General features: G+C 38.4%; 1 protein-coding gene across 13 annotated transcripts in view; it reads right to left on the bottom strand.

The window, feature by feature from the left end:
• PSD3 (pleckstrin and Sec7 domain containing 3) overlaps positions 1-27,783 on the bottom strand; it is a 592,272-nt gene that overhangs the window by 15,936 nt on the left and 548,553 nt on the right. For all 13 annotated transcript variants that reach the window (XR_012007747.1, XM_072776756.1, XM_072776754.1 and 10 more), the window contains one exon: positions 21,638-21,781. Coding sequence is in view for 12 of the 13 variants with exons in the window: in XM_072776756.1 (XP_072632857.1) it covers positions 21,638-21,781 (144 nt within the window). In the remaining variant the exon portion in view is untranslated. The remainder of the gene's footprint in view (positions 1-21,637; positions 21,782-27,783) is intronic.

Below are 27,783 nucleotides of genomic sequence, written 5' to 3'. Positions count from 1 at the left end.
CCATGCAGGGAGCCTGATGTGGGACTCGATCCCGGAACTCCAGAATCACGCCCTGAGCTGGAGGCTCATTCAACTGCTGAGCCACCCAGGTGAGTTTTTAAAAGATTTTTTCTCTTTCTGCTAGTTTGTTATTAGTGTATAGAAACACAATGGATCTTTTGTACATTAGTTTTGTATCCTGCAACTTTACTAAATTCATTTATTGGATCCAGTACTGTTTTGGTGGAGTCTTTAGGGTTTTCTATATATGACAGTATCATGTCATCTGCAAATAGTGACAGTTTCATTCCTTTTCTAACCAACTTAGATGCCTTTTGTTTCTTTTCCTTGTCTGCTTGCTGTAGCTAGAACTACTAATACTGTGTATAATGAATATGGCAAGACTGAGAATCCTTGTTTTGCTCCTGATCTTAGAGGAAAAGCTTTCAGCTTCTCACCATTGAATACCATGTCTGTTGTGTGTTTGTCATAAATGGCATTTATTAAGTTGAGCTATGTTTCCTACACATCCATTTTGTTGGAAGTTCTAATAATGAATGGATGTTAAAATAAGTTCACTTGAGCATGTCATCTTTGCTCAAAATTCTCCAATGGTTTCTCATCCTTAGAAATCTTTCCCAACCTCAAATCCTTAAAATGGCCTAGAAATAGCAATGCCTACTCTTAATACTGTTCACTGATTTATTTTTCTCCTTAGTACTTCTATCAGGCTTAAATTTTACTTAGAAAAATCCTGTTTCTCTTTCTCCTGCCAATCCTAGAATATAATTACATGAGCTTAAGGACTTGGCTTTTGCACAGAGAATACAGAGAACACATAGAATACATTGAATAAATGTTGAATGTTTGAATGAAAGTGGGAACAAATATGAAAAAATAAAATTTCTCAATACACCTTCACATATTTTCAACTCTCAATATGGAAAATACTAGAAAAATTAAAATAACATGTATATAAAGGATGAATAGATGCCTGATGAATTCCTAAGTCAGTAACTCCTGGGGACACACATAACTCTTCAGCGTTTTACCATTCCTATGTTTTCCAGAAAAACACGAAGGGCTGAACCTGTGGATCAGTAATGAGACTCATGACCCTCTACTCATCAAAGACTTGTTTATATTCTTCCCATGTCCACATCTACTTGAGTATGGTCATCATGATGACATGCAGGGCAAACCCTGCATGGTGCAATGACAGGCAGGCTGCTATGCTTAAAACAGAGGGTCTGTTGGGGTGCCTGAGTGGCTCACTCAGTTAAGTGTCCAACTTGATTTTGGCTCAGGTCATGTTCTCATGGTTGTGGGACTGAGTTGTGTTAGGCTCGAGCTGAACATGAAGTCTGCCTGAGATTTTCTTTCTCTCCCCCTGCCCTTCCCCACCAGTTTGACCACACGCACACTCTCTCTGAAAAGAAATAAATAAAATTTAAGAATTAAATTTTCTCAGTTTTCTCTTTCTCCCTCTATGCTGAGAAAGATAAGTAGTTTATATCATATTTTTATGGTAACTAAAACAGACATATTTCTGAGCATCTCATATAACAGTAAATGAAGACCCACTTTGAGCTTAAAAATAAATTGAGAAGTGGGACCACTGTAAACAGACTATGGTGGCTCTTTTTCTGATAGTTACTAGACACTGTTTTGACATGAAGAGCAGCTTCTACATTTACCTTCTAACAAAAGCAGCCATTATAAAGATCCAAGGATTATTTTTCAATGGTTATTTATATCTGAATTCCCTTGCTTGATCATCTACATGTAACTTATATCACATTTACTCTTGGGTAAATACCTCAATACTGACTGAAGAAACTAGACTCCCTGGGTCTGAGGGTAATAGCCTTGTCAATATTAATAATCATCTGTTGATAGTAAACAAATAATAATAGTTTTTAAATATTTTTATATTATTTATATTATATTTTTTATATTAAAATTTTATACCTTTGCTGTGACAATAATGTTCATAGCCAGATGGTAAAAAAAGGAAGAAGAAACAGCAAAAAATTGAATGTTTTAGTTAATATAATTTCATGCCACAAAGTAATCACTATGTAAGAATTAACATGGTCCCTCTAGGGCAAGTAAAAAATGAGATAGAATATAAAAAAATGAGTGAAAAGCAATGAAAAGACTGGTGGCAATGAAAAGACTAGTCTTGGGGTCAGGTGGCCTGCTGTTGACACTGCCACTGTAAGTGTGGAATTTGTCTATTTTCATAAATTGTTATTTACTCTTTGTTATGTAGTTCTTTCAGAGATATTTCTTTCATTAAGGAAGGCATAGAAAGGGATGCCTGGGTGGTTCAGTGATTGAGCATCTGCCTTTGGCTCAGGGCATGATCCTGGGGTCCTAGGATGGGTCTGGGATTGAGTCCCACATCAGGCTTCCTGCTTCTCTCTCTTCCTATGTCTCTGCCTTTCTTTCTCTCTCCCTCTCTCTCTCTGTGTCTCATGAATAAATAAATAAAAATCTTAAAAAAAAAAAAAGAAAGGCAAAAAAAAAAAAAAAGAAAGGCAAAGAAAATTTGAGAATAAGATGTACCTCAGGGACAATTTGCTGCCTTTGGCCAAAGTTATATTTTTTATTTTATTTATTTATTTTTTATTTAAAATTTTTTTTATTTTTTTATTTTTTAAAGCTGTAAACTAGGCTTTATTCATTTTGGCCAAAGTTATTAAAAATTTTGTCTTAGTCTCTGCTGATTCATTCTCAGATCAATTCTAGAAAATCTGGTGGTTGTATGTTTAGCTTTCTTTCTCAGGAATTCAACAGTGTGAATAGATTTCTAGCAGTGTAACTGCAAAACCTTAGTATACTATCAAAACAATTTGAGATGGGATTTTACCAAATCCAAGTATAATAGCTACTCTCTTACAGAAGAACTTCTAAATTTTTTTTTTTTGGTGATTTTATCCATTCAGGAAGCTCTCTTCTTTAATCTCCTTCTTAAGATTTGCTATTTTCATGAAGCCTTCTGTGACCACCAAGAGCTAAAGACAATTCAAATGATTAATGCCTTCTTTCTCTACTAAAATAAAATTTTCTTCTGTCTGTAACCTCTTGACTACATTTTTGTTTTGCTATATTTGTTTATTAAAAAGTTGGTCTTTAATTACCTATAACAATGCTTCTCAATATGTAGAATATCCCTTTCACTAGCAGCAATGCCTACTGGGGAGGAATGGAAAACACTATGTCTAAGAGGCAAGCAAGCTGTTGCTTAGGTTGAAAAAAGAAAGAAAAACAAAAACAGAAAAAGAAACAAACAACCAAACTATTGATATAATTTGAAAAGAATGTACATGCATCTGATTGAACAGCTTATTTTCTCTTGAACCCTGCATACCATTTATTTCATTTAAAGGTAGACTATATCCTTTTGATTTCTGATACATGAATACAATAGTAATAACCAGAATGAAAATAACACTGTGCTGGCAATTTTAATTTGGTACTGCCATTTGTATTCAGACCTCATTGCTTTAGCAATCAAATCCTGAATACATTTCCTCCTGACATTTGCCTTTCTCATGCAGGTAGGGTAAAAGGTCATTCCAAAATGAAGGAAGGAAACCAATAATGTCATATACACGACAAAACACTTTTGCTCTTAGATTTCTACACTGGGAAACAAACTAAAAAATAAAAACATGCAAACAATAGAGGAAGGAACTCTTCAAGTAACTGCTTATTCAAATAAAGACTGTTCATCTCCATTTTGCGTTGTATGGAATGATGGCAGAATTGATTTGCAGAGACTTTATTCTTAACAAGCTGGCTCATCCACCATTACCTGCTAACTTAAGAAAGCAATTACATTCAAAGCAGCTTTCTGGAAGTTCTTATCTGAAAGCTATGCTAAGACTTACATTTTTAAAAAGAAATTTTTCCTTTATGTGACTCTCATATTAGGCCTCAGCATGCAGTGGTAATGCACTGCCTAAAAATAGCAAATATACACCTTTCAATCTGTATAGTCTGCATTTGTGGCTTTCTGGGAAAATCTGAGGAAATGTGAATTCCACTTTTTTTATTTCACCTCTTGGCTGGCTCTCTCTTTTTAAAAGATTTTATTTATTTATTCATGAGAGACACAGAAAGAGAGAGAGGCAGAGACACAGGCAGAGGGAGAAGCAGGCTCCATGCAGGGAGCCCGATGTGGTACTCAATCTCGGGTCTCCAGGATCATGCCCTGGGCCAAAGGCAGGTGCTAAACTGCTGAGCCACCCAGGGATCCCCCTCCTCCCCCAAGAACTTTGTGGCTTCTATTTGAAAAACTTTAAAACAAAAAGCTTGCTTCTGTATAATAATGTAAGCAGAAGGGATCAAAAAGTTCTACTATATACAGGAAGGACTGGATTTGTTTTTTTTTTTTTTTTAAATTTTTATTTATTTATGATAGTCACAGAGAGAGAGAGAGAGAGAGAGAGGCAGAGACACAGGCAGAGGGAGAAGCAGGCTCCATGCACTGGGAGCCCGATGTGGGATTCGATCCTGGGTTCCAGGATCGCGCCCTAGGCCAAAGGCAGGCGCCAAACCGCTGCGCCACCCAGGGATCCCGAAGGACTGGATTTGTAGAGAGCTTTTCTGTCTCCATTCTTTTGCCCTTGGCCCTCCCAGCCCAGATATTCCTATGGCATTCTGTCTTTGCCAGGTGGGAACTCAGCCCTCCTCCACTGCACCTAGAAAGCTCTTCCACTGGCCCATTAGAGAGCAAGGGGAGATGAATGGTTATCAGTGGATCCATTCCACCTCCTGGTCCAGCTACTGCTCTCCTCAGGGCCTGCCTGGCTGCCAACACAAAGCACGCAGGTCACCTGCAGTGCTTTTTACCTTTGTAGGACAACATCTCCATCTTTGTGGAAAAGGAAAAGGCTTGGATTTTTAAAAATATTTTTAATTCATTTATTCACGAGAGACACACAGAGAGAGGCAGAGACACAGGCAGAGAGGAAGCAGGCTTCCCATGGGAAGCCTGATGTGGGGCTCGATCCCCATACCCCAGGATCACAGCCTGAGCCAAAGGTAGATGCTCAACCACTGAGCCACTCAGGCACTCCAAGGCTTGGATTGTTAAAGAATAGTCCTGATTCCTGCTAAGAAATAATTTTTAAAACACTGTTACCTCTCTCAATCATTTACTTTCTCTTGCTTTCAAAACCCTTTCTAAGCACCCAGTCTTTATTAGTGTACAGATTTCTATCTCTTTTAAAAAATTAAAGTCAAAATTCTTAAAGTCCACAAAGCTCACTTAGAAAATAGTACACATTTTGTTTTCTTGGTGGAAAGTTCAAGAAAGGAATTGTTTAGTTCCAAACCCACCCTGGGGCATTTGTACAGAGAACTGCCATCCACAAGGCTTCTGGCTCTGGGAGCTCTAGCTACACCTATTCTCAATGGACCCACACAGTTTGGCCTTGTGTGAGGGTTTTGAAGCAGCCAAGTATAAAGTTAAATATAAAAGAAAGTTCAAAAAAAAAAAAAGAAAGTTCATTCTGGATTAATGGTATTAAAGTTTGCTGTTAAAAAAATGGAAAATATATTGTCCTTTGAAACACAGGGATACAAAGTCAAGTTTTACATACCCAAGTTAAGTAATGTGAGCTAGAGAAATGCTATTTATCTGGACAAATGACTAAATTTAACTCTTATGGAATAAAAGTTTGTCTCTTACTAAATTTTTCCTTATGGAACTCACATCTAAAACATCTAAAACAAAATTTTAGTTTTTATGACAACATTTTTATAAAAACTCTTAGTCTCTTGGTTTATATCTTGGTAATACTTCTGATTATATTGTAATTCCCTAAAGTCATATCCCTTAGCAGCACATTCCCAAAGTCCTCACTATAGCTTGTCACAAATTCACAGTTCCACAAAGCCCAATGCCAGTCATAAGGACCCAAAGTCAGTCTTTCCAAGAAATTTTTAAAAGGTCGGATTTGAGGAGGCTTTGAAAAACCTTGGCTTTAAACTACCTTCCCCACTAATCTTCCATGATATTTCATTCCTGAGATTTATTAATTGCTTTTGAGCTAAAAGCATTTTTACACTTTCTGTATTCTCAGTTCAAATGTCCCTTTAAGAGAAGTACCATAAGCTACTATCTGTCCAATTTTTTGAGCCTGTCTTGGTAAAGCAACTTCCCAACAGTGGAGTAAGAACACCAAGCAACCCAACCATGGCTAAGTCCCTTGCTCTCTCCAGGTCTCAAGTTCCACATAGGGCACTGAAGGGAAATGGAAAACCAGCCATGCTTTACTTATTTCACAATTTTGCCAAAAGCCAGACCCGGTCAGGGAAGAAACCTGCTGTGAAAACACCTTGCACATTCCTTGGTGTGTGTGAGCTACACCTCAAGGAGGAACACAAGTAGACAAATTATTGAGTACTCCTAAAAGAAGTCTATGACACGAACAGAACCAATTTCTAGTCTTCCAAAGAATGTTGGCTGAAAGGTCTTACAGAAAACATCTTTTGCTTTGCATATGGTTTTATTCCCTAATATTTCCAGAAAATTTTTTTAAAAGTTTACATTTTCATTATAAGTCTTTTGAGTAATTTTAAACCAGATACATCTAAAGAATCTCAATAGCCTGTTACAGCACCCCACCCCAAAGCCTCTTCATCTCAGATTAGATACTGAAGTTTTTAAAAGTCTTATATCAAAAACATATAGATACTTCTAGAATAAATAGGAAAAAAGTCTAATGTAGTTAGAGATAAAGTATTCTGGGTGAAAATAAAAAAGCAAAACCAATATACACACCACCTTTTCATTGTTCTGATTTGGCAGGTTAATCCAAGGGAAGGATTCAGCACCAGCAGTTAACAAACAGATGAGACAGGGAGGGTCATTTAACAAAAAGTCTACAGGAACCAGAAAGGAGGTGATTCACATTGTTTGCATAAGAACTTTCTTTGTAAGGGAAATGTATTTCGTTTTTTCCTATCTCAAAAGTTACTGATATGAAAAAGGACACAAGGCTACAGGCAACATCATTCACACCAGGTGAGCCTCCTGTTTATTGTATTTCTAACCAGAAGTAATAATCAAAATATTAAACTACTGCTACAGTGCTAAATCAGAATGAAAACCACTTGCAAACCATTGTAAAGCTTTACAGATGTCTGATAACTGCCTATCAGCTCACTTACCACTTCTTAAATTAGCCATTAAATCTACCCAGGCCTGTTATCAGACCTCCAAGTCCCTGACTGACTTTTAAGCAGATTTAATGGTTTTATACATGTATTAGTCAATACAGCAGCCGCTACCCTCAGGTAGCTAAAGTTCATGTGAAATGTGGCCAGTCTGCATTGACATATGGTGTAAGTGGAAAATAATTACTAATTCTCAAGATTTAGTAAGAAAAAAAGAATGTAAAATATCTTAATATTTTATATTGATTACATGTTAAAATGATAATGTATTTTGGATATATTGTGTTAAATTTATAAGTCTTATTACAATAAGTTCTACGTGTAATTTAATTTTTAAATGTAGCTACTAGAGAATTTAAGATTACATAAGTGATTTGCATTATATCTCTATTGGATAGTACTGGTCTAGATCTCCTGACATCCCTAAATCAAAATATCTTTTTTTTTAAAGATTTAATTTTTTTTAAAGTAACCTCTACACCGAACATGGGGCTTAAACTCACAACCCCAAGATCAAGAGCTGTATGCTCTATGGATTGAACTAGCTAAGTACTCCCACCAAATTGGAATATTCTTATTCTATGTTTAACACTCTTAGGGGGGTCTTCATGAGACAAACTAATAAACTAAGTGGTGGTAATACATCACTCTCTTCAAAAATACAGAGTTGTAAGGGACATTTAGCCCTTTGGGATCTTTGGGTTAGTTCACCCAATCCCATTTCATTTTTAATAGCTAGGAAACTGAGGCCCAGAGACAATAAATGTGTAACAAACACATCAAGGATAAGATTAAAACAGCCTCCTAACTCCCAGCCCAGTCCTTTTCCCAATTTTACTATTTTATCCCTGCATTTGCCCTTATCCTGCAGCTAATACCTTAACCCAAAGCAGTGACCCTCATGAGAGCAAATATTTCAGGAATAAGGAGGGATATAGGGACAATGAGTCATTTTAAGTCATATGGCTGGCTGTTTATTCTGTCTTCTCAGGTATGGTCTTAGCTCTTTTTGATCATCTACTTAAAATATGATTCAAAGGATCCTGTTGCTTAGCTTCTCCTTTTAAAAGCATATATCTTCACTTCCAGAGTAAACTTCTGAGCTTCTTAGCCTTCATTGTCATAAAAATGCAATTCCAAATGGCATGGCAAGAATGATGTCTCTATTATTAATCACCAATCTAAGTTCTCTAGCATTTGACATACAATAGTATCCCACTAAAAAAAATTCTTAAGTTTCCTTAACAATTCTATTAAGTTGCAATACAGCTTCTCAGATCCAGACATTATCAATACTTCTGTGATGTTTTCTGTACTATCATTAGATTCCAGTCTAGATTCAGTTGCTAATACTGAGACTTCTCTAAGTGAATGGAATTTCTCCCTTGCTTTCACGAGAGAGAAAAGGGTAATAACTGCTATCACTGTACCTTTATGATCAAAGCCATTATAAATTAATAGCATGATCATTTGCTTCAGAGGTGGATTTGCCTTGTGACAGTTGACATTGTATTGAGGTATGCCCTTGCACTGCTCCTGTGAGAGGAAAAGTGGTCTACAATGTGAGAATTACTTATCTAATGTTGACAAATTAAAGATGAACAATCTGAGGAAACAAGGCTAAGATCACAAGGAATTTATTTTAAAAAGTATCTCAAGCTACCTACCCACCCACCATGCCACAAACAACCCAACAATAAAACTGAGGGTTTGCAACTAGATATTTATATTATGTGCACTTCTAAATATGAGTTTCTCTAATGAGGATGTGTCAAATATGCTCTTATTCCCAAGTATGTAAATTTCAGAAAGAATCATGCCATTTTACATGTCAAGAAAAATTAGAAATTCAGAAAAAAATGCATCATGTTTCAAGAATGTCCTAGATTTTCTAGATTTAAAATACTCTGTCCCCAAACTATTATGTCTTGTTATAGTGGACATTTGTTGTTTCTAAAACTGAATTTTCTAGCCATGTGGTTGGTGTGAGTCCTAATGGTCTTAAACCATAAGCATATGCTACACTAGGTCGCAATTCAGGAGTGAGAACTCACTTAAACCTACCACATGAAGCCAAGGGGACATTATTCTGCATCTAGCCTGAGCCATCCGGGAAGTAGACATTTTTTCCTAAGATTAGGACCTGAAAACACATACCTGCAAGTATCCACTTTCTAAATATGAAGGGACTAGTTGACTCCAAAGCACATATTCAAATGTCTCATCTAACTGAGACAAAATATATACAACTGGCTGCAGCCTTTTTTCTAGGGATGGCAAACCCAAATGCCTCCGGGGGCCAGGCCAACAAGTCAATGTGGAAACCTACCAGATGTGATATAATAGGGAGTCATGGAGAAGATACTGCTTATCTTCTCTCAGTGCATATAAATTACAATGAAAAAAATATAGCACTATGGTAATCAAACAAAAATGCTGACATTAGGTCTGATGGCCACATAAAATTCACTGACATCGCGTTGGCCACCAGGTTTCCAGCTGGCTCTACAATGAACCTTAGAAACCAATCTCTATTAACCCAACTCTAATCCCTTTTCATTATATCTCTTACAGCCCACTTATATTTTTAATCAGTTTGGGCAGCTACACCATTTCCCTTTCACTACTTAGGTCTAACGATTAATTATTGATGCCAATAAAAACATCTTAATTGTTTTTTTAGAAATCTCAATGAACTAATACTTTTATTAGCATCAAGGTAGAGTTTAGTGATTTATCAATTGTATATAATACCCAGTGCTCATCCCATCAAGTACCCTCCTTTTTTTTTTCCAAGTACCCTCCTTAATGCCCATCACCCAGTTACCCCATTCCCCCACCCACCTCCCCGCCCAGCAACTCTCAGTTTGCCTCCTAGAGTTAAGAGTTGCTTACGCTTGTCTCCCTTCTGATTTTTGTCATATTTTAGTTTTCCCTCCTTCTCCCTATGATGCTGTTTTGTTTTTAATATCCACATATGAGTGAAATCATATGTAATTGTCTTTCTCCAATTGACTTATTTCACTTAGCATAATACCCTCATTACATGCATGTCATGGCAAATGGTAAGATTTCATTTTTGATGGCTCAGTAATATTCCATTGGTTTTTAAAAAATACTTTATTTATTTATTCATGAGAGACACAGAGAGAGAGGTGGAAACATAGGCAGATGGAGAAGCAGGCTCCCTCCAGGGAGCCTGATGTGGGACTCAATCCCAGGACCCCAAGATCAAGACCTGAGCCCAAGGCAGATGCTCAACCACTGAGCCACTCAGGTGTCCCTCAGTAATATTCCATTGTATATATAGACCACATCTTCTTTATCCATTCATCTGTCGATGGACATGTGGGCTCTTTCCATAGTTTGGCTATTGTGGACATTGCTGCTATAAACACTGAGGTGCAGGTTTAATCACTATGTTTGTATCCTTTGGGTAAATATCTATAGTGCAATTGCTGGGTCGTAGGGTAGCTCTATTTTTAACTTTTTGAGGAACCTCCATACTGTTTTCCAGAGTGGCTGTATCAGCTTGCATTCCTACCAACAGTGAAGGAGGGTTTCCTTTCTCCACATCCTCTCCAACATTTGTTGTTTCCTGTATTGTTCATTTTAGCCATTCTCACTGGTGTGAGGTGGTATCTCATTATGTTTTTGATTTGTATTTCCCTTATGCCATGCGATGTTGGGCATTTTTTCATGTGTCTGTCTCCTCTTTGGAGATATGACTGTTCATATCTTCTGCCAATTTCTTGACAGAATTATTTGTTTTTTGGGTGCTGAATTTGATAAGTTCTTTATAGGTTTTGTTTACTAACCCTTTATTTGATAAGACACTGGGAAATACCATCTCCCATTCAGTAGAGTGTCTTTTGGTTTTGTCGACTATCTCTGTGCTGTGCAAAAAAGCTTTTATCTTGATGAAGCCACAATAGTTCATTTTTGCTTTTGTTTCCTATACATTTGAAGATGTGTCTAGGTAGAAGTTGCTGTGGCCAAGTTCAAAGAGTTGCTGCTTGTGTTCTCCTTTAGCATTTTGATGGATTCCTGTCTCACATTTAGATCTTTTGTCCATTTTGAGTTTATTTTTGTGTGTGGTGAAAGAAACTGGTCTAGTGTCATTCTGCACATGGCTGTCCAATTCTCCCAGCACCATTTGTTGAAGAGACTGTCTTGTTTCCAGTGGATATTCTTTCCTGCTTTGTCAAAGGTTAGTTGACCACAGAGTTCAGGGTCCATTTCTGGGTTCTCTATTCTGTTCCATTGATCTATGTGTCTGTCTTTGTGCCAGTACCACACTGTCTTGATGATCACAGCTTTGTAATACAGCTTGAAATCAGGCATTGTGATGCCACCAAGCTTTGGTTTTCAACATTCCTCTGGCTATTTGAGGTCTTTTCTCGTTCCATACAAATTTTAGGATTATTTGTTCCAGCTCTGTGAAAAAATGTCAATGGTATTTTGATAGGGACTGCACTGGATGAGTAGATTGCTCTCGACAATATTTGTTCCTCTACCTATGAACATGGAATGTTCTTTCTATCTTCCTTAATTTCTTTCATAAGTGTTCTATAGTTTTCAGGGTACAGATTTTTTACATTTTGGTTAGGTGTGTTCGTAGGTATCTTATGGTTTTTAGTGCAATTGTAAATGGGATTGATGCCTTACTCTTTCTTCTGCCTCATTGTTAGTGTATAGAAATGCCACTGATTTCTATGAATTGATTTTATACCCTACAACTCTACTGAATTCCTGTATCAGTTTTAGCAATTTTTGAGAGGAATCTTTTGGGTTTTCCAAATACAGTATATCATGTCATCTGTGAAGAGGGAATGTTTGACTTCTTCTTTGCCAATTTGAATGCCTTTTATTTCTTTTTGTTGTCTCATTGGTGAGGCTAGGACTTCTAGTACTGTTCTGTTCCTGGTCTTAGGGGAAAGGCTATCAGTTTTCTTCATGGAGGATGATAGTCACTGTGGACTTTTTGTAGATGGCTTTTATGATATGGAGGTATGTTCCCTGTATCCCTACACTGTGGAGAGTTTTAATCAAAAAAAGATGCTGTATTTTGTCAAAAGCTTTTCTGCATCAATTGAGAGGTTCTTTTCTTTTCTTTCTTTTTTTTTTAAATAAATGTGGTCTTTCATTGACTTGCAGATGTTGAACTACTCTTGTAGCCCAGGAATAAATCCCACTTAGTCATGGTGAATAATCCTTTTAATGCACTGTTGGGTTTGTATTGGTATCTTGGTGAGAATTTTTGCATCCATGTTCATCAGGGATACTGGTCTGTATCCCTGGTTTTGGTGGAGTCTTTGTCTGGTTTTGGGACTATTGTAATGCTGGCCTCATAGAACAAGTTTGGAAGTTTTCCTTCCATTTCTATTTTTTTAAACAGCTTCATAAGAGTAGGACTTAATTGTTCTTTAAATATTTGGTAGAATTCCACTGGGAAGCTATCTGGTCCCAGAGTCTTATTTGTTGGGAGATTTTTGATGGCTGCTTCAATTTCCTTGCTGGTTATAGGCCTGTTTGGGTTTTCTATTTCTTCTTGTTTCAGTTTTGGTAGTTCTCTGTTTCTAGGAATGCATCTATTTGTTCCAGGTTGCCTAATTTGTTGGCATATAGTTGTTCATAATATGTTCTTATAATTGTTTTTCTTTGGTGTTATTGTGATCTTTCCTCTTACATTTATGATTTTATTTATTTGGATCATTTCTCTCTCTCTCTCTCTCTCTCTCTCTCTCTCTCTCTCTTTTTTATAAGTCTGGCTAGGGGTTTACTGATCTTGTCTCAGAAAACCAGCTGCTAGTTTCAATGATGTGTTCTACTATTCTTTTGGTTTCTATTTCATTGATTTCTGCCCTAATGCTTATCATTTCTCTTCTGCTGAATTTAGGCTTTATTTGCTGTTCTTTCTCCAGCTTCTTTAGGTCTAAGGCTAGCTTATGTATTGAGACTTTTCTTGTTTTTCTTGTAAAAAGCCTGTCCTGCTATATACTTCCCTTTTAGGACCACCTTTGCTGCATCCCAAAGGTTTTGAAGTGTTGTCTTTCCATTTTCATTGGTTTCCATGACTTTAAAAATTCTTCTTTAATTTCCTGGTTAACCTATTCATTCTTTAGTTGGATGCTTTTTAACCTCCATGTATTTGTGTCCTTTCCAAATTTTCTCTTGTGATTGAGCTCAAGTTTGGAAGTGCTGTGGTCTGAAAATATGCAGGAAATAAACTCAATCTTTTGATATTGACTGAGACCTTATTTGTGACCCTACTCTGTAGTATGTGATCTACAGTATGTGATCTACTCTGGTGAATGTTGCATGTGCACTTGAGAAGAATGTGTATTCTGCTGTTTTAGAATGAAATGCTCTGAATATGGAGTCCATTTCTCCTGTGTGTCATTCAAAGCTTTTGTTTCCTTGTTGATCTTTGGCTTAGATGATCTGTTCCTTGCTGGGAGTGGGGTGGTAAAGTCCTCTACCATTATTGTATTATTTATAAATGTATTTATTTAATTTGGTTTAATTGGTTGATATAATTGGCCGCTCCCAAGTTAGTATTTACAATTGTTATATCTTCTTGTTAGATAGACCCTTTTATTATGATTAGTGTCCTTCTTCATCTCTTATTACAGTCTTTGGCTTAAACTCTAATTTGTCTGAAATAGCGATGGCTACCCCAGCTTTCTTTTGATGTCCATTAGCATAATAAATAGTTCCCCATTCCCTCACTTTCAATCTAGAAGTATCTTTGTGTCTAAAATGTGTCTCTTATAGACAGTATATCGATGGGTCTTGCTTTTTCATCCAATCTGATACCCTTGACTTTAGTTAGGAGTATTTAGTCCATTTACATTCAGAGTGATTATTGAAAGATAAGGATTTAGTGCCATTTTATTATGGTTAAAGTTGCTGTTTCTGTAAATTGTCTCTGTTCCTTTCTGATCTTTGTTACTTTTGGGCTTTCTTTTCACTCAGATAAGTCAGTTTATTAATATTTCTTGGAGGGCTAGTTTAGTGATCAACAATTCTTTTATTTTCTTTCTGTCCTAGAAGCTCTTTATCACTCCTCCTATTCTGAATGATGGCCTTGCTGGATGAAGTATTCTTGGATGCATATTTTTCTCATTTAGCACCTTGAATATATCATGCAGTCCTTTCTGGCCGGCCAGGTCTATCTGGACAGGTCTGCTGCCAGCCTTATGTTTCTACCTTTGTAGGTTAGGGACCTCTTGTCTGCAGCTGCTTTCAGGGCTTTCTCTCTGAAATTTGCAAGCTTCACTATAATATATTGAGGTGTTGACCTATTTTTTTTTGTCTCTCAGGGAGTTTTCTGTGCTTTCTCAACTTTAATGTCTGTTTCCCTCCCCAGATCAGAGATGTTCTCAGCCATAATTTGTTCAAATAAACCTTCTGCTCCTCTCTCTCTTTACTTTTTTTTTCTGGGACCTCAATTATTCTAATACTGTTTCATTTTATGGTATTGCTGATCTCTCAAATCCTCAAATCACTTCATGATCCAATAGTTAGCTTTTTCACAGCTACCTTATTCTCCATCATTTTGTTTGCTATACTACTGACTCTCTATTCTGTCTTATTTATCCCAGCAGTTAGAGCCTCCATTTTTTATTGCATCTCAGAGAAGTCTTGATTTTAACCTGATTAGATTTTAGTTCTTTTGTTTCTACAGTGAGGAATTCTCTAGTGTCTTCTATGGTTTTCTCAAGCCCAGCTGGTATCTTTATAATCATTGTTTTGAATTCTCATTCTGACATTTTACTTATATTTGTCTTGATAAAATCCCTAGCAATGAGTAGTGGCTCTTGTTCTTTCTTTTGGGCCAGGTCTTCTGTCTTGTCATTATGTCCAGAAAAGAACAGATGAAACAGAGAAAATACAAAAATAGCAACACCACCACCAGAAACATATACAGTAAACAAATCAGTAAGGAACAGAAACACACACACACACACACACACACACACACACACACACACAGAATAAAATCAAAGAAGAAGTTGAGCAGGATGATAAACTAGATCTTGGGTATATTTTGGTCTGTTGCTAGCACAAACTAGATCCCAAAATAGGAAAGAAAAAAAACACATACGAAAATAAAATTGAATGAAAGGAAGCCAAAAATGGGAAAAAAAACATAAATGTAAAAATGAAAATTAAAAAAGATCTAAAAAAAGATTTGATATAATAAGGAAATAGCTGAAAAGGAAGAAATTATAAAAACAAAAGACTAAAGAATAAGAAGAAAAAACCAGGAATGCTAAATATTGCCTTCCTCAAGAGCTTAAGTTTTGCAGTTCTCTATAATGGGTAAACTGGTATTAGCAGGATGTTCCTACTGGTTTTCTAGGGGAAGCGCCTGTTGTGCTGATTCTCGGGTGTCTTTCCCCATGTGGAATTGCATTTGCCCTTGTCAAGGGGTTGTGCTCATGTCAAGGGGTTGTGCTCAGTGTGAGAGGCTCTGGATTGCTCTTTGTGCCTGATTTGCTGCCTGAAGGCTTTCTGCACTGATGTGGGGGATGAAAATGGCGGTGTCCCAACTCTAGCTCTGGAGCTGAACATTTGTGCCCTCTACCTTTCAGTATAACTCACAGAAAAGTAGTCAATCACTCTTGTCTCCCTGGTTTCCAACCTCTTTGTTCACCCAGCCTGTGACCAAGCGTTTTTATCTGGGATATAGGATTCCATTTCCAGCCTCCAAACTTTATGGACTCCTTTGGCGTGCCCCCATGTCACTCCTCTCAGGGGATGGAGGGGGCTCTCACCATAGTTCTGCTTCTTGCTGGGCATTTGCTTGGAGAGTGGTCACCTGACCATGCAGTCATTCATGGTTTACTGTAACACTGAGTAAAAAGTCAGCACCTGGACTCGATGTTTTCAGCTGGATTCCCTGTCGATGCTTGGGAACTCTGCCACACTCAGGCACCTGCATTCTTTTTGAGACCCTGGGGATCCTGAGACCATGCTGTCCCATCTGGGATTCCACCCCTCTTCACCTCCTGAGGACCTTTCAGGCAGACTTCTAAAAGTTCTGATTTTGTTCTATGCTGCTTATAATACTTTCTGGTAACATGTTTACAGAGACTCCCTCCCCCTGTGGTTTATCTTCTAATAAATGTATTGCCTTGGATTCATATCTCCACACCTCCTACCTTGCAAAAAGTGGTCACTTTTCTATTTGTAGAATTGCAGCAATTCTTTTTTTTTTTTTTTTTTTCAGATCTCTGGTTGATTTCACAGGTGTTCAGAATGACTTGATAACTATCTAGCCGAATTCTAGGGATCAGATGAAAGTAGGGTCTCCTACTCCTCTGCCATCTTAACTCCTCTGAAAACCTAATTCTTACATGAAAAAGATCTTGTTGTAAATAGTAACTTCACTTTCTAATTGCTATTGTCTTTAAGGCTGAAGAAACTAAGACAAATTTATGGGGCTACCATGCTATCAAAGGAATCTCCTTAACAGGGCTGTTTCTTAAAGGTCTCAGAGGTTTCCTGGCACAGCTCAGCCTACTGTGCTTTGACTGGCTCAAGTTTTGTAAATTTTTATATTTGATTCAAAGTATCCATCTCTCTCATATCTTGAAAAATTTCCAAATGCACCAGAAGCATTTAGACAATTTTAAGTGAAATAGGAACTGAATAAAGTAGAAATTACTTTTAAAGAAGTGAGGCTATTACTGATATTTATTTTTTGAAATTGGTGAGTTTCTGAACAGAGACTTGTGATGTCTAATAGCTCTTTCATTTTTTTTTTTTTGATGTATAATAGCTCTTTCAAAAGTGAGTTTAGGTTCCAGGTGAACTCTTCCAAAGAATTAATAGCCACAGCTTGGGGGTACCAATCTAATCAAAAACAAAACAACTGCCCTTCCCTGCTAACTAACAGTTAACAGAGAGATAGGCACGGATTTAGTCAATGATAGCCCATTCTAAAGGAAAGTTGCTGCTTTAAGTAAAAGAGAATCTATTTATTACACGCTAAGGCTAGTAAGATAAATGGACGTTTCCTTGCTTTCTTTTCTTTCTTTTCTGTAGATTTTGTATAGACCTTAAAACAAAAATGAAACAAACTCTGAACCTATTTATTTAGTACAATTTCTAGTAACATACTGTCAGAGTTTGGAGACTATTTCTTTCTTCTTTTGGGGGCATTTTATATATTTATTGTCAGATCTAAGACAAATACTTCTTGAAAAATTAAGAGGCAGTAAAAGGTAGTGCTTTCTTCTTTTCTTTATTGAAGTTTTAATTTAAATTCTAGTTAGTTAACATATAGTGAAATATTGGTTTCATGAGTAGAACTTGGTGATTCATAACTTACATATGACACCTGGTGCTCATCACAATAAGGGCACCTCCTTAATACCCATCACCCATTTAGCTCATCTCCCTCCCATCTCCCCTTCAGCAAACCTCAGTTTGTTCTCTATAGTTAAAAGTCTATTTTCTAGTTTGCCTCTCTTTTTTTTCTCCCTATGTTCATGTTTTGTTTCTTAAATTACATGTGAGCGAAACATGGTATTTGTCTTTCTCTAATTTCACTTGGCATAATACTCTCTAGATCCATCCACATTGTTGCAAATGGCAAGATTTCATTATTTTTGATGGCTGAGTAACAGTGTGTATATATCTTCTGTATATATCTTCTTCATCCATCTATTAGTCAATGGATATTTGAAGTCTTTCCATAATTCTCTTATCAACAACAATGGCTATTGTTGATAAGAGAATATTTCTGAGGCACAGGAAGAGCTGTGAATTTGGCCCACCATGAAGAACTGTTGGTACTGAGAACACCTTGGGATATAAACAACTGAAATGCATACATTTAGGAACAACTCCCAGTGTAATTACTAAAAGTTTAATATTTTAACAAAATAAAAACACTTGTCTTGGGATGCCTGTATGGCTCAGTGGTTAAGCATCTGCCTTTGGCTCAGAGCATGGTTCTGGAGTCCCGGGATTGAGTCCCGCATCGGGCTCCCTGCATGAAGCCTGCTTCTCCATCTGCCTGTGTCTCTGCCTCTCTCTGTCTCTCTCATGAATAAATAAATAAAATCTTAAAAAACAACAACAACAAAAAACATTTGTCTTTACCAAGATGTAAAAAATTATAAGAACTGTCTGTGGTCTGAAACCACAGGGAGGCCCTTTCTATAGGAATAGGTGAAAGAGCTCATTTCTGTCTCTGATTCTTCTTGGTGACTGCATGCAGATGGGATTAAAACTCCCCTTCTTGTCACTGCCCATTTGAGGTTCACACTGAACTATGGAGAATGCTAGTGCTTTCTGTTCTCATCTGCCTATCAGATTTGTTCTCAGGGGACCTACACTAAGCTATCTCAGAGAACTACTTTCTTTGATGTTATTTTTTATATATAATAATAAAATTCCACTCATTTATTCAATGAATATGTATTGAGCACTCAGTGCATGTTCCAGAATGTGATAAAATATACAAGATGATCAACCACTCTCACGTCCCCTATTCAGGGAATGAGATTAGATCCATCTGGGGAATGAAGTTTCTGCTCAGGGAATGCTGTTCATAAAGCAGGGTACTTACTGCTATATAAAAGATCTCCATAAGCACACACACAAGGCAAATACTGGTGGCTGAAAGAATAGCAAAGTGGACCCCACAAGATATACTATTTCAATTTTAAGTTCATGAAAAATAATAATTCATTTTTAAAAAGGATTACTTTTACAAAAGCCTGTTTGGATAGCATCTACTCTTCTACATTCCTGGTGGACACAAATTAATGCAGTTTGAGAGACAATCTAACATGCCTAACACATCAGCATCAGAATATGATTTTAATGAGCCAGAGGCTGTGGGTACAATCTTCAGGTTCCCTGAGGTGATGGTATGATGAAAGCAACATTTATCCCCACAAAGCTTGGTCTAAGTTTCATCAGGAAATGAAAATGCTGCTCTTGTTAGGTTGCATTTTTGAAAAGGGGGCACCGGAGCACGTTTGAAAATAAGGAGTGCTTTTAGCAGTGACAACCCTCCCATGGTCGTGCAGCCACCCCCCGTCTCCTGGGAGCAGACTTATAATCTGCAAAGGCAAGGACTGAAAGTAAGTTGTTAGGGACCAGAAACAGGGGACTGAGGTGTTGGGAAATTTAATTAGCATGTGTGAAAATAAAAGGGCCTATAGGTGAAAGCTACTCTAGGAGTGTGAAGAATTATGATTGCTTTTTGAGATATTCCCATTTCTCAAGAATGAACAAGCCTGGGGAAAGAAAGATGAGCTGTAGTTGTTTTGTTTATTTTTTAAAAAATATTTTTCAGGTCTTTTGCTGGCAAGGTTGATGTGGAGAACAAAGGCAAAAGAAATGTAGATAAAATTAAAGTTCCTTACAACTTGCAGCCCATTGACAAATACTTGAGACAGGCAGAGAATGACATTCCTCCAGGAACTCCCAACTGTCTTAATTTTAATGCTTTGCTAGAGGAAAAAACAACCTTAGTGTGACAACAGTTAGGCCTCCAGGATCCTATAAAGCTTCTTTAACATACAAAAATCCTTTTGGAAACTTCCTTTGTAAAGACAAACTTAAAAAATACATAACCAATCACTGCTCATATTCCCAGTGCAGCTCCTTCTGCCCAGGAGTCCAGTCCGGGTGCTTCAATAATAAATCAACTTATTTTTTTGCACCAATGACATCTTGAGAATTCTTTCTTATCCATACACTCCAGAAGCCAACAACATTCCAAAACTACATGAGGAGGAATTTGAGCTGCATCTTGAAAGATGAACAGGACTCTTAGAAATGAAGGTGCAGGGAAGAGCATTTGGAGCAGAAGAAAGTAGAGGAACAAAGGTGTGCTTGGAGAGAGTGGGCAGAAATGTGACTAACATACACAAAGGCTGTTGTGGAAAAACTAGTGTGGTGGAAACATAGAAAGAATCCAAATCCTCTTAAATTAAGGATCGAGACTTTATTCATAAGTTGTGGGGAGAATTGTAGGGGAAGTCATGGCAACTGCTGAAGAGAGGAACGCCATTGTCTGGGTTAAGCCTTAGAAAACTGTCAGAAGAGAACTAAAGAGCAGGAGGTAACCACCACATTCAGGTGAGAGATGAAAATCCCAGGGCATGAGCAAAGGAAGTATAAAAGCAATGCCTGTGATAAGGAAGGGACAGAAGCAAGACACTATAGAGACAGAACACTGAGATTTGACTCCTGGCTAGACGTGGGGGCCTGCAGGTGCCAGGAGGAGGGTGCTCAGATGATTCTGAGTTTCAAGATAAGGCTTTCTTCCTTCCTATGTGAGGAAACAGGATGGTAAGATGGGAATAAAGGAGATGAATGATGGGAAGTAAAACAGACTGTAACTAGAAGAAAAACAGTAGCTAAAGATGGATTTAGCACACCTAACAGAAAACACAATCATGTGAGAAATTTTAAAATAACTGATTTATTCATTTTGGACTATATGCTATCCATGTAAAGCAAAACAAAAGACACTTTAAATGTCTGAAAGTGGCAGCTGAAGGGGGGGAGGGAGTCAGAAGATCCTTCCTAACCCTGATACTGTCTAACTGGAGAGAAAATGTAGCCAAAGCTAACATTGACTATATATACTGCTTTCACCTTGCTGTAAAATTTTTCACCTACCCAGAGATTACAGATCCTCCTCATTCTTTGCTTTTAAGATTTTATTTATTTATTCATCACACACACACACACACACACACACACACACACACAGAGAGAGAGAGAGAGAGAGAGAGAGAGAGGCAGAGACACAGGCAGAGGGAGAAGCAGGCTCCACGCAAGGAGTCTGACGTGGGACTCGATCCCAGGTCTCCAGGATCAGGCCCTGGGCCGAAGGCGGCGCTAAACCGCTGAGCCACCCGGGCTGCCCCTTCCTCATTCTTTTTAATAACTATACTTGCTATATACTTCATGGATATGACACAATTGATCTATTAATCTCCTTCTGAAGGATACAGGTGAGGAGAGGAACAATGCATCAGTGTTGCCTAAAAGCAGGCATGTAGGAAGAAGCTGATGTTTCATATCACCCTGTAGCTCATTTCCTCCACTGTATTTTTATTTATTTATTTAGACTAAAACTCTGTTAGAAAAGACACAGACACATAGAAACCAGCTGCCCATTCTGGCATTGTCCATCTAATGTTGTTTTTTTCTCACAGCAGGCACACCTTATCCCAAATGAGCAGGCTATTTGCTTTTAAGCACATAAACTGGCAGTTATTATTATTTTTTAATGTTTGTTTGATGCTTCAATAGAATCTTGGACACGAGTGGCAGCATGAACTAGACCATGCCTGGAGCTCCAAGTTAGAGCCACGGCCAAGATACATGTCCTACAGTTACGGTGGCTGAAGAAAACCTGCCTGGTGGAAAAATCATAAAATAACTTAGGCATAGGCACTTACTACATTTCGGTTCAACATACCTCGAACTCCAGATAGTGATCCTTCAGTCTGTATTCATCTATCTCCTTGGCTTTAACTTTCTTGTCTGGGGGATAGGAGCGGTGCTCAGCCAGCTCAGTGGTAATCTGCTTCAGCTTGCTTTCATGAGATTTCAGCTGTTCCTCCTGCAGGAAATTATTAAGCTATTTAGCATCCGGAAAATAAGTCAATCAAAAAAATCATAGAGTACTTTTCAAAATCTCTGATGATGAATGATTTTAATTAATCAAAACAGTCCAGTGTGCCGCTGCTGCCCCATCTTATCAACTTTCTCAGACTAGTATTCATATGTACCTCTGCAGAATGACAACCAGGCCCCTTGCTGAAATCCACACTTTCAGAGCCCCTTATCAAGGGTAGCTGTCATGGAGTGAGACCAGGCTTCCTAAGGAATACTTCAAAAGGCAAGGCCCCAGTGAAGCACCTATCCTTAGAGTCCTGCATGACTTTTTCATTCCCTGTTCACTCAGCAATGCTGCTGATTCCTCCGTCTGTCACAATGAATGAAGAGCATCTCTGCTTAGTTTTTTTTTTTTTCCATTTTGAGAAAAGCAATGCCACCAATAAATCATTCTCTGTAGACTATCAGATGATATTCTAAAAAATGCAGCAGCTTATGCTTTTTCCCTCCAAAGTAGTATAGGTTCTGACTTCTTTCAAAATCATATTGACCCAAAGTAATGATTCAATTAAATGTACCTATAGAGCAATTCTTGCCTAGACAGTGTTACTATAGATAGGCACCAAGCACCAACGCAGCATGATTGATCCTATGTCAGAGAACTCCCATCCTACCAGCACCATTTTTATCACCTTACAATAATGAAAGATGCTGATCAAACCCTCTGACAACATTTTAAAAATGAAAAAGATTGGCATTTTCTTGCATTCCTGTAATTGCATAACCACTTTTTTAATATTCCACTTTCACAAATATATTACCCAAATTCTTGTTGAATATAAATTTTACATGCACAGTAAGACATAATGGATGAAAGTGAATGAAAGGAACTGATTAAAGTAGGTGATAAATATATATTGTATAATAATATCATAATTTTTAAAATAGCAGACAAAAGGGATTTCCCTCTTTTATTAACTTCTTATTTTAGAACATACCAATTTGTACTTCTTATAAAAGGCATGACATTAAAAAAAAAAGATGAGTTTTTCCCTTCTGTTCCCAAAATTCATGTCACTGTGGATGAACACAAGCAGAATTAAAGGTAAAAAATTAACATGCACAACATATCATCACCACAATTTCCAGCTGAATTTTTTCCATATGGCATTTTATAAATCAAAATTATTATCTAGGTGAAGAGTTGGACTAAGGCTGGTGGTGAAAGCCTCCAGGACAGGAAAGCCCAGCCCCAGAGAAGCAGGAATGTTAAAAATCTGCACCGGGGGGGATCCCTGGGTGGCTCAGTGGTTTGGCGCCTGCTGGAGTCCCCAGATCCAGTCCCACATCAGGCTTCCTGCATGCAGCCTGCTTCTCCCTCTGCCTGTGTCTCTGCCTCTCTATCTTTCAAGAATAAATAAATAAAATCTTAAAAAAAAAATCTGCACCAGATTCTTCCTATACGGAAAGGTGCTCATCAGGGAAACTGGGCAGAACCGCAGGAGGGGCAGTGGAGCCTCCAATCTCCCAGAGTCACTGAGGAAGTGCGCCAGGGAAGAGTGGCCACAGACTGTGGGCAGACCTCGGTAAAGGGCTGGAGTGTGCCCGGTGGGGCCTCAGGGAGAAGCCGGTTGGTCAGGCAGGGACTCCGGACCGAGGGGGCTGTGCCTTGCTGCCTTCAGGAGCTGAGGCTCCAAGAGTGCGATTCCAGTAGGACAGACTGTGGATCCCAGGGCGTGGGGGGACACAGCCCACAATCCTGCGCTCCCCTGGAGACAGGTGGAGGCAGGGAGGGCACAGGACAGCGACGACTCTCTGACCGCTGGGTGCCCCCGAGCTGTGCAGATCAGCACCCCTGCCCCGGAAGCATCCAGGCCAGTGTGGACTGGGAGCTACAAGTGGTTACCCTGGGAGCTGACTCCATAGCTGGAGAGCTGGCCGCCACCAGTGCTGTTGTTCCTCTGGTGTCACCCTGCGCCTGGGAGGGGTGAGGCTGCCAGGGAACAGAGGCCTCATGGGGTAACGGCTCCCACTGAGCCCCGGCACCTGGCAGGGGGTGGGGAATCTCCCCCAGGTGCACACACCTGAGAATCAGCACAGCAGACCCACCCCTGGAAAAGCAACTGGAAGAACAGGGGAAGAGCAAGCTCTTGACCGAGTAGTGCTGGAAAGCTCCAATGGAAGTCGAGAGATTCACAGTATATAGAACGAGAGGGTACCCCTCCTATTTTTTTTCTTTTCTTCCTTTTTCCAGTACAACTAGTTTTTATATCAGACTATAAATTTCCATTTTTTCCTCTTTTCCCACCTTAACTACAATATTTTACCACCTCTTCATTTTTAAGATTCTTCATTTTTGACTTTGATATTTCTACAAATACAGGTCCTAGGTATATTTTCCACTTCTAAATTCCCTTCAACATATTCAACTTAATTTTGGAGATATACATGATATGTTTTCTTTGTTTTGTGTTTTTTATTTTCTCTGCCTCATTTTGTTCTACAATGGCAGAAGTTAATACCTTCTAAACCATACCAGTATGCACCCAGAACCAACTGTGCTGGTTCATTCTGTGAGATTCCTCATTCCCATTCTGCCCCCCTCTTTTTTTTTTTTTAAGATTTATTTATTTACTTATTCATAGACACACAGACAGAGAAAGAGGCAGAGACACAGGCAGAGGGAGAAGCAGGCTCCATGCAGGGGGCCTGATGCAGGACTCAATCCCGGGTCTCCAGGAACACACTCCTGGCTGCAAGTGGCGCCAAACCACTGCACCACTGGGCTACTCTCTGCCCACCTCTTTTATCACATTTATGTTTTGGGGGTCAATGTTGGAGCCCTCTACAAGTATTTCTGGTTTATATAAACTTGGGACTGAGCATCTTCTAACATACAGAACTTAATATACTCAGAAACAAGAGGATCACCCTCTAGAACCCCTCAGATAGACTACATTCTCCCTCCACTACACTTCCTCACCACCACCATCTCCCAGTCCAGCCTTTTCTTTCTTTCTTTTCTGTTCTTTTTCTTCTTCTTTGGGATTCCTGGCCTTTTATTTTTTACTATTTTGTTTTAAAATTTGTTTTTCACTTTAGAGGTCCTTTTGTTTTATTTTGCTCTGATCTTTGTTTTCAGTTTTTGGCCTCTGACCTTGGAAGAATCATCTGGGGAAATTTCTTGGGTCATGGTTGATATTCTTTTTGTTTGTTTGTTTTTAAAGATTTTATTTATTTATTTATTCATGAGAGAGAGAGAGAGAGAGAAAGAGAGAGAGAGGCAGAGATTCAGGCAGAGGGAGAAACAGGCTCCATGCAGGGAGCGTGACATAGGACTCAATCCTGGGTCTCCAGGATCATGCCCTGGGCCGAAGGCAGCGCTAAACCGCTGAGCCACAGGGGCCGCCGCACGGTTGATATTCTTGATGCAGCCCACTCATACAGACACTCTGCACTGAGCAAAATGAGCTTCCAAGATAGAGCTTCCAAGATAGGCAGAAACTGAAAGCATGTGTGACCACAAAACCAGCTCTGCAAGAAATATTAAGGGGAACTCTGTAAAAGAAAGAGGAAGTCCAAAGAAATAATCCACAAAAACAGGGACTGAATGGGTATTCTGATGACACTAAATGCATATCTTTCAATAGCAACTCTGAATATGACCGGGCTTAATGATCACATCAAAAGATGCAGGGCTTCAGACTGAATAAAAAAGCAAGGTCCATCTATTTGCTGTCTACAAGAGACTCATTTTAGACTTAAGGACACCTAAAGCCTAAAAATGAAAGGGTGGAGAACCATTTACCATTCAAATGGTCCTCAAGAGAAGGTCATCCTCATATCAGATAAATTAAAGTTTATCCCAAAGGCTGTAGTAAGAGATGAAGAGGGATACTATATCATACTTAAAGGATCTATCCAACAAGAGGACCTAAAAATCATGAATATTTATGCCCCAAATGTGGGAGCTGCCAAGTATATCAATTAATAACCAAAGTTAAGACATACTTGGATAATAGTACAGTAATACTGGGAGACTTCAAAATGGCACTTTCTATAAATGATAGATATTCTAAGCACAACATCTCCAAAGAAATAAGAGCTTTAAATGATACACTGGACCGGATGGATTTCAGATACTTCCAAAACTTTAATGCAAACACACCTGAATACACATTCTTCTAAGTGCACATGGAACTTTCTCCAGAATAGACCACATACTGGGTCACAAATCTGGTCTCAATCATACCAAAAGATTGGGATTATCCCTGCATATTTTTAGACCATTATGCTTTGAAACTTGAACTCAATCACAAGAAGACATTTGGAAGAAACTCAAATACGTGGAGGTTAAAGAGCATCCTGCTAAAAGATGAATGGGTCAACCAGGAAATTAGAGAGGAATTAAAAAGACTCATGGAAACTAAGGAAGATGAAGATACAACCATTCAAAATCTTTGGGATACAGCAAAAGCAGGAGGGAAATACATCGCAAAACAAGCATTCCTCAAAAAACTCAGATACAAACTAACCTGGAAAAAAACTCAAATAGAAGTTACCCTCACAGCTAAAGGAACTGGAGAAAGAACAGCAAATAAAACCTACACCAAGCAGAAGAAAAGAGTTAATAAAGATTCGAGCAGAACTCAATGAAATAGAGATGAGAAGAACTGTAGAACAGCTCAACAAAATCAGGAGTTGGTTCTTTGAAAAAATTAATAAGATAGATAAACCACTCAGGTCCTATTCCCAGGGTCCTGGGATCGAGCCCCACATTGGGCTCTCTACTCAGTGGGGAGTCTGCTTCTCCCTCTGACTCTGTCCCCACTTGTGCTATGTATTTCTGTCAAATAAATAAATAAAATATTTTTAAAAAGACAGATAAACCATTAGCCAGTATTATACAAAGAAAAAAGACTCAAATTAATAATATCACAAATGAAAAAGGAGAGATCACCACCAACACCAGGAAATACAAATGATTTTAAAAACATATTATGAAAAAAAAAACATATTATGAGCAGATATACCCCAATAAATTAGGCAATCTAGAAGAATTGGATGCATTTCAAGAAAACCACAAACTACCAAAACTGGAACAGGAAGAAATACAAAACCTGAACAGGAACCAGCAAGGAAATTGAAGCAGTCATCAAAAACCTCCCAAGACACAAATGTCCAGCACCAGATGGCTTCCCATGAGAATTCTATCAAAAGCTTCAAGAAGAAATAATACTTATTCTGCTAAAGCTTTTCTGAAAGATAGAAAGGAATGGAATACTTCCAAACTTGTTCTATGAGGCCAGCATCACCTTAATTCCAAAACCAGACAAAGACCCCATCAAGAAGGACAGTTATTATTATTTTTCAAAGATTTTATCTATTCAGGAGAGACAGAGAGAGAGAGAGAAAGAGAGAGAGAGAGACAGACACAGAGACAGAGACAGAGACACAGGCAAAGGAAGAAGCAGACTCCATGGAGGGAGCCCAACATGAGACTCGATCCTGGGTTTCCAGGATCAGGTCCTGGGCTGAAAGCGGCACTAAACCGCTGAGCCAACTGGGCTGCCCCAAAAAGGGGAATTACAGACCAATAACCCTGATGAACACAGATGAAAAAATTCTCAACAAGATACTAGCCAATAGGATAAAACAATACATTAAAAAGATTATTCACCATGACCAAGTGGGATTTATCCCCGGGATACAAGGCTGGTTCAACACTTGTAAAGCAATCAACATGATACATCATATCAACAGGAGAAAAAACAAGAACCACAGTATTCTCTCAATAGATGCAGAGAAAGCATTTGACAAAATACAGCTTCCATTCCTGACCAAAACTCTTCAGAGTGTAGGGATAGAGGGAACATTCCTCAGTATCTTAAAGCCATCTATGAAAAGCCCACGGCAAATATCATTCTCAATAGGAAAACACTGGGAGCCTTTCCCCTAAGATCAGGAACAGGAACGGGATGTCCACTCTCACCACTGCTATTCAAC

The sequence above is a fragment of the Canis lupus genome, chromosome 15, assembly GCF_048164855.1.
Source record: "Canis lupus baileyi chromosome 15, mCanLup2.hap1, whole genome shotgun sequence".
NCBI lineage: Eukaryota > Metazoa > Chordata > Mammalia > Carnivora > Canidae > Canis > Canis lupus.
Note: the sequence above shows the minus strand (reverse complement) of the source record. Positions and strands in the feature narration are given on the sequence as shown.